This window comes from Rhinopithecus bieti, unplaced genomic scaffold (genome assembly GCF_001698545.2).
Source record: "Rhinopithecus bieti isolate Rb0 unplaced genomic scaffold, ASM169854v2 scaffold_21441, whole genome shotgun sequence".
NCBI lineage: Eukaryota > Metazoa > Chordata > Mammalia > Primates > Cercopithecidae > Rhinopithecus > Rhinopithecus bieti.
Window position 1 is genome coordinate 112,892 of NW_016810151.1, and position 8,184 is coordinate 121,075.

The following is an 8,184-nucleotide window of genomic DNA, read 5'->3' on the forward strand; positions in this document are numbered from 1 at the left end:
ACATATGGAGACTAAAATAACAGAATAATAAATGGTAAGTATAAAATCGATTTTAAAATATTATTTAAGTCTATTGGCAATCTTTATAATTTCATTGTAAATCATAGTGTGAGATACCGCTGCATATATAGGGAAGTAAGTTCACAAACTTATTTTCTAAAGCTAAAGCTAATATTAGGCCTTGCTATGGTAGAACTCTTCACTGGGTTGTTTCTTTAAAAAAAATAATTTCATGTAACTGACAGGAGGAATTGTCTTTATTCTTGCATTAACGACAAATGTAATCTACAAGATGTCCTTCATGGATTAGAAAAAGGAATCTGACCACAGGGAAAAAGAAATTACTGGTTTTCACTCAAGATTATCTAGAAAAGTGTATTTACTACTGGAATAATAGTTTACCCCTGGGTTGTACCACAGAATGAGAAATTCTACAAGATTATACAACTCTTTTTCCACAAGATTACACAGCTCTTACTGTTTTTATTCTATTCTGGAATTAGAAATTAACTTTCTAAATACCATTTTTTTACCTCCAAAAAAATCCTGTTACCAGCTAACCTGGATATGGACAAAAATATCTTGATTACTGTAAAGTTCTACTTCCCTAGTAAAAATGAATAAATTGCCCTTAAGTTTGGTTATTGGAAATCACTAACAGCTATGGAACACCCAGGTAAACTAACACAACTAGGTTCCTACATGCAAAACAAATATTCTAAACTGTTTCCATAGGGCAGCCACCAAGGGAAAAATGACATTTAACTATTTCAGTCTAAACACTTCATTTACATATAAGGCAACTGTGGTCCCAAGTTTGTGATTTATTAACCTAGTTAACGGCAGAAGTTGTACTAAAACCTGGATCTTCTACTTAAAACGTTTCTTTTGGCTGGGCGCAGTGGCTCACGCCCGTAATCTCAGCACTTTGGAAAGCTGAGGCGGGCGGATCACCAGGTCAGGAGCCTGAGACCAGCCTGGCTAGCATGGTGAAAGCCCGTCTCTACTAAAATTACAAAAAATTAGCCGGGCATGGTGGCGTGGGTCTGTAATCCCAACTACTTGGGAGGCTGAGTCAGAATTGCTTTAACCTGGGAGGCGGAGGTTGCAGTGAGCAGTGATCGCACCACTGCACTCCAGCCTGGGCGACAGGGCAAGACTCCGTCTCTAAAAAAGAAAAAAAAAAGTTTGTTTTGATTCTTTCATCATTAAGCATTAATTTAATATCCAAAGGCATATATTTGTATTTACTGTGCTTTAAACGTCTGTGAGTCAATGCTTTAAATGGACATACTATGTGGTAACTCATTTTCAGAGTAAGAATTTGCAGAAAATGAGAAACAAACGTTCTTAATAATAATGCATACTGAGGCTGGTTAACTGGTTAGAATACTTAGAATACTAGCTTAACAAGGCCAAACTCTAATGATAGGCCAATAGCTTTTCAAACCAACATTCCTGACACTGCCACATATTGGTTGGTTAAAGAAAACTCTTCACTACTGAGGGAGAGAAAGAAAACCTAGAAAATAAACCATACTGAAAGAAAAGGGTATTTTGTCACCTTAAAGCTGCTTTTTCTTTAAACGGTATATATATTTTCAATATTCTTACAAATGGGCCTTCTATTAAAAAGCAAACTATTGCTAATTCCATGGCTTTGAGTACTTCCAATCACTTCCTCTATCCAGCATATCCACGACACCACATGCCAGTTACTTTGCACATTTATAATTGTTTAATATTCAAAATTAGCATCTAAAATAATTATACTTTGGACACACGAAGGCATATATTTGGTGAGAACATTGTAATTTTCATTTTGTAAACTATATTATTCTATATTCAAGTAATAATAACACAGCATTGCCTATACAGAACTGAGGCCTGGGCTGAGACCCAAAACTTGTCTTTTCCTAAATGCACCACTCCGAAGAGCTAATAAGAGGTCTGTCCAGATGCTAAGACCAGGTACTTCGAAATCTCCATCCTGCGCTTTACAGGTCTCCAGGGCAGTTAGAACTTTATCTTTCAGAGGTGGAGGGGCCTGACAGAGGCTTTGAAACCTATTGTGCAACTCCTCCCAGGGCACATCTTGGGACTCAGTTTCAACCCAAATGCCTTTCTGAAGGTCATAGTGCAAACGCTGACCCCAGTCTGTTAGCAGACCCAGATAGACAGGAGACAGCGCTGGGTGGCGGCTAGTCACTAAAGTCAAAAGCCCGGCTGGGAGGGCGCGACAAAAGGCAGCAAAGACTTCCGAATTCCCCAGAAGCCAGTGGACTAGCGCTTGGCTCCCCTCTCCAGGTGTTTTGTGGATGCTGGGTTCCGACTCTTCTTGGGGCCGGGGAGACAAAGGCGGCTGCAACAGCGCCACCGCTATCACCTTCAGGAAGTTGTTCTGAGGCAAACGCTCCCACAGGCTGCTGAGAAATCTGGCGGGACCCTCCGCTTCGGCCTTCCCCACCTCCTGCAGACGCTCCAGCAGCAGCTCCGCCTGGGTCTTCATCAGAGAGTCCTCCTGGAGATTCAGGTTTTTTCTACAGCCGTTGAAGCGCAGCATGTGCACCGCGGACCCGCAGCGGGCGAGGCGGGCCAGGCTCTCTTGGAGCGTCTCATCAGCGTCCGGGACGCCAGGGCCCGGAAAGAGTTGCTGCACCAGGTAGTGACGAGCTGCATCCCCGAGGGCCTGGTTCTCCAGCAGGCGCAGAGAGAGCAGGACATCACCGTGACCGAGGGCCTGGAAGTTTGCCAATCCCGGAACTGGACCCCGCCCAAAGCCGCCCTCTTGCCGCCACTGGCTGTGCAGCCGCCGCTCCAGAGTCGTGCGAATGGGGCCGTGCCGACCAAAGCGCCGATAGATGTGGCGCAGGTAGCGCGCCCACTGCAGGGCCCGGCGCACAGTGACGGGGTCCCAGGTGCGGACGTGGGTAGTGCGTGAGACCACCAGAAGCTCGGAAAAGCGATCCAGGTACTGCAGGAGGGATTCCATGAGGTGCGCGAAGGCCCTACTTCCGCTTTCACCTTGGAGACGGCGACTCTCTGTGTACTGATTGGGACATCCGTGAAATGATACGCCTTTCTGCAATGCTATTGGTCGAAATGCATGTCAATCTCCTGGCGTCTTTATCCGTGTTCCTTGACTGGGCAACTTAAAAGCCTTAATACTTTTACTTTCGCCACACAAAGAGGTTCTTCTTAGTGAAGGGAGAGCAGATGTAGGGCATCCTGCCGAGAATTTCCGGAGCCCATATGCGAGATGATGCCAGTCATGAACGTCTCCGCGCTTCCTTTCGCTTTGGAAATGTCCTGAAGTAGAACTTTTCTGAGCTTTGCCTAAAACTAGAATCTGTGTCGAGGTTTTTCTAAATTAAGTAACGCCAGAGACATACCGTGACGTGAGGAAACGCTCTTAAATTAAATTTTAAGATCTATTTGAGAAACATGTACTAAAAATGTACTGACGTCCTATTAATGCCAGGCACTATGCTAAATTCTAGGCCTTCACATTGTCCTTTCGTTATTAGAACTGAAGCCCTGATTATTTGAAACAAAAAAAACCTTTAATAATTTATTAAAATTTGCAAAGGAACAAAATTTTACTTCACAATTGTACAGTTTTCGTTTTCGTAATTTTGGGGACAAAATAGCTTAATTGACTTCTCTCACACAAATAGCTGAAGGAAATGGCATTTAAGCATCGAACAATAATAAATGTTTGATTAAATAAAAACTGTGAGAAGAGAGTAGGGAGGAGAAGGTCCTATGTCGCTCACTGATGCACTTAAACATTTGTCAACTCCTAGGAGTTGCGTTGTGTACCAAATGCACAATTCTTACTAAAGTTGATAATATAGTAATTCGTTTGAGCTGAATTTCTTTCTAGTCCTAAAGACACAGCCAAAACTCTTCGAAAAAGTGGGGGGAAGGTGTTTTGTTTTGTACTTTAACAAAAGGGGAAGAGAAATTTAAAAGAGGGGAAAATCATCTTTCTTTTTCTTCTCTCTCTCCTTCTCCCCTCCTCCCTCCCTCCCTCCTCCCCCCTCCCTCCCTCTGTCCTTCCTTCCTTCCTTCCTTCTTCCTTCCTTCCTTCCTTCCTTCTTTCTTCCTCTTTCCCTCGATCTTTCTCTCTTTCTTTCTGAACGGAGTCTCGCTCTGTCAGCCGAAGCTGGAGTGCACTGGCGGATCCTCAGGAAAAGTCCCATTTTTCATTTATTAAAAAAGCCATTCCTTCACTTTTAGAAAGTAAAGCAGTCAATGTGCAATGCTGTTATTCAGATTTATGCTTTATTTATTTGAAACGGAGCTCATTCTGTCGCCCAGGGTGGTGCCCAATTTTTGTATTTTTTAGTAAAAATGGGATTTCACCTTGTTGGCCAGGCTGGTTCGAACTCCTGACCCGCAAGTGATCCTCCCGCCTCGGCCTCCCAAAGTGGCTGGGATTCCAGGCGTGTGCCACCCGCGCCTCGCTATTACTTGATTTTTATTAGTTATCTCAAACTCATATTTGGTCCTGAAATCGTTGTTTTTATTTAATCCTAAGGTACTATGAATCTTAAAATTATTTTTCTTGCTTACTAGAAACTTGGAACCAAATGTGCAGCCTGCCTTTAGCAAATGTATAGGCATCACTAAGTTCCATTTATTTATTCTTATATTGAACACCTATTACAATATATAGTATGAGGTGCTACAGATTTAGTAGTTAGAATAATGGCAGGTCCCTAGCATGAGTGGAAAAGTTCATGTTGTATCATTTAAGAGAGACATTAAATGAATAACCTCAAATGTGTAGGAAGGATGAATTGAGTGGGTCACCAAGTCTTAGGTGGTAGTGGAAGGTCCCTCTTTAATTACTGACTTTTCAGGCCGGGGGAACAGTGCTTTACGCCTTGTATCCCAGCACTTTGGAGAGCCCAAGCCGAGGCGGGTGGATCACACTGGGTCAGGAGTTCAAGACCAGCCTGCCAGCATGGCAAAACTCTTGTCTTTACTGGAAAAAAAAAAAAAATTAGCTAGGCATGGCGTGCACATTGTGATCCTAGCAAATCGGGAGGCTGAGGCAGAATAGCTTGAACCCAGAGGTGGAGGTTACGTGAGCCGAGATCTGAGATCGGGCCACTGCACTCCAGCCTGCGACAGACAAGACCACTCTCAAAAAAAAAAAAAAAAAAAAAAAAGGAGGGGGAAGGGAAAAAAAGAAAAGAAACTGACTTTTTAGTTGAAAATTCAAGCTGAATGTTGAGAGGGAGACTCAAGGTACAAGGAATCCTTAAATTTTTTTTTTTTTTTTTTTTTTTTTTTTTTTGCAGGTATCCGAGGTTGAAAGAAACCAGGCCTATTTAAGGAGGTAGAAAACCAAAAAACTTTGATTCAAATGGATGACAGTGTATGGCAAGAATTACGCAGATTAATTTTAGCTTCATACCTTTCTACTTATGTATTTAAATCTTGATTTTAAATTCTTCCTTGAGCATAGTAATGTATAAACTCCTACATATTTCAGGTTAGTCTATTTTCATTAACTAAAATGTCTATGAAGTTCCCCCCTGTAGAAGAAAGAAAAGCCTAGGATTTTAGCCTATATTCTTGAGGCAGGGTGGGTAGGGATACAAAAACTTAATTATAATGCAAAGCAGATTTTATATATTTTGAACATTTTAAGAATGTTGCTATGAGAGACTAGATACAAACTGACAGGAGAGTTCTCGGAAGACTACAGAGGACTGATACTCGATTTAGGCCTCAAAGTATTTGAACAATCATGGGACAGAAGAAAATCCGAGTGAGAGAAATAATACAAGGTAAAATATATGAGAACACAAATGTGTGTACTGTGTGCCATGAATACCAGGAATAATCTCCCTCCTTTTGGTTTTGATCCCCAAATTCCTCGGATACAGTAAATTGGGGGGAAAAAAGGCCAAATTTCAGCAAATTTTATTTTTATGTATTTATTTTTATTTTTTCTCTTCTTTGGTGAAGTTTTCAAATATTGTAGCTCATAAAATTTTTTTGTCCTCTTTTCATTGCTTTAACAGACTTCTTTTTCTTCTTTTTTGTTTATTTTTATTTCAACAGCTTTAAGGGTACAAGTGTGGATTTTGGTTACTTGGTGGAATTTTATTGTGGTGAAGCCTGAGATTTTAGTGTACCCTTTAACTGAGTAGTGTATGTCATACCCAACATGTAGATTTTTATCCCTCACCCCATCCCACCTCCCCTGCTTCCAAGTTTCCAGTGTCCATTATACCACTCTGTGCCTTTGCATACCTATAGCTTAGCTCCCACTTACAAGTGAGAACATGCAGTGTTAGGTTTCCATTCCTGAGTTACTTCACTTAGAATAATGGCCTCCAGTTCCATCCAAGTGGCTGAAAAATATATTATTTCATTCTTTTTATAGCTGAATAGTATTCCATGGTATGTGTATGTGTATGTATTTATGTGTGTGTACATATATATATATATATATATATATATATATACATATAAAACTTTTTTTATCCACTTTTCAGTTGTTGGGCCCTTATATTGGTTCTGTATCTTTGCAATTGTGAATTGTGCTGTGATAATCGTATACATGCAAGTGTCTTTCTGATATAATGACTTCTTTTCTTTGGGGTACTCAGTAGTGGTATTGCTGGATCAAATGTAGCTCTACATTTAGTTCCATACTGTTTTCCATAGAGGTTGTACTGATTTGCATTCCCACAAACAGTGTATAAGCATTCCCTTTTCACCACATCCATGCCAACATCTATTTTTCGACTTTTTAATAATGACCATTCTGGCTAGAGTAAGGTAGTATCCTTTTCCATAGAGGTTGTACTGGTTTGCATTGCCACCAACAGTGTATAAGCATTCCGTTTTCACCACATCCATGACAACATCTATTGTTCTTCGACTTTTAAATAATGACCATTCTGGCTGGAGTAAGGTGGTATCCCATTGTGGTTTTAATTTGCATTTCCCTGATAATTAGTGAAGTTGGGTACTTTTTCATACATTTGTTGGCCATTTCTGTGTCTTCTCTTGAGAAATGTGTATTCATGTCATTTGCTCACTTCTTAATGGGATTTTTTTTTTCTTGCTGATTTGTTTGAGTTCCTTATAGATTCTAGATATTTGTCCTTTATCTGATGTATATTTTGCAAATAGTTTTCTCCCATTCTGTGAGTTGTCTGTTTGCTCTGATGACTATTTCATTCACTGTGCAGAAGCTTTTTAGTTTAATTAGATCCCACTTATTTATTTTTGTTTTTGTTGCATTTGCTTTTGGTGTCTTAGTCATGAGTCTTTGCCTCGGTCAGTGTCCAGAAGAGTTTTCCTAAGTTTTCTTCTAGAATTTTGTGGTTTCAGCTCTTAAATTTATGTCTTTAATACATCTTGAGTTGATTTTTCTTAAATGATGAGATATAGGGATCCAGTTTCATTCTTCTACATAGGGCTATCCACTTTTCCCCACACCGTTTATTAAATAAGGTGTCCTTTTCCCAATTTATGTTTTTGTATGCTTTGTCGAAGATCAGCTGGCTGTAAGTATTTGGCTTTATTTCTGAGTTCTCTATTCTCTTCCATTGGTCTATATATCTACTTTTATACCAGTGTCATGCTGCTTTGCTTACTATGGCCTTGTAGAATTTGACGTCGAGTAATGTGATGCCTCTAGATTTGTTCTTTTTGCTTAGGATTGCTTTAGCTTTTCAGGCTGGTTTTTGGTTCCATATGAATTTTATGATTACTTTTTCTAATTCTGTGAAAGGTAATGTTAGTATTTTGATAGGAATTGCATTGAATCTGTGTATGGCTTTAGGCAGTATGGTCATTATCATAATATTGATTCTTCCAGGCCATGAGCATGAGGTGTATTTCCATTTTTTTGTGTCATCTGTGGTATCTTTCGGCAGTGTTTTGTAGTTCTCCTTGTAGAGATCTTTTCTCTCCTTTGTTAAGTAAATCCCTAGGTGTTTTATTTTTCTGCAGCTACTGTAAAAGGGATTGAGTTCTTGATTTTATTCTCAGCTTGGACACTATTGGTGTAAAGCAGTGTACATTGCTTTGGTAACCTGAGACTTTACTAAATTCATTTATCAAATCTAAGAGTCTTTTGGAGAAGTCTTAGGGGTTTCCTAGGTATATTATCACATCATCAGCAAACCGAGATAGTTGACTCCTTTTTTT

At 40.0% G+C, this 8,184-nt stretch overlaps 1 protein-coding gene across 1 annotated transcript; it reads right to left on the reverse strand.

Moving 5' to 3' along the window:
• Positions 1 to 239: 239 nt before the first annotated feature.
• Positions 240 to 3,564, reverse strand: FANCF (FA complementation group F). The gene has a single exon (XM_017891466.1). It carries the CDS (start codon positions 2,990 to 2,992, stop codon positions 1,871 to 1,873), a length of 1,122 nt encoding a protein of 373 aa, XP_017746955.1. The 5' UTR covers positions 2,993 to 3,564; the 3' UTR covers positions 240 to 1,870.
• Positions 3,565 to 8,184: the final 4,620 nt, after the last annotated feature.

Coding starts and splice junctions, on each gene's coding strand:
- FANCF (XM_017891466.1), bottom strand. CDS start 2,992: ATGGAATCCCTCCTGCAGTACCTGGATCGCTTTTCCGAGCTTCTGGTG.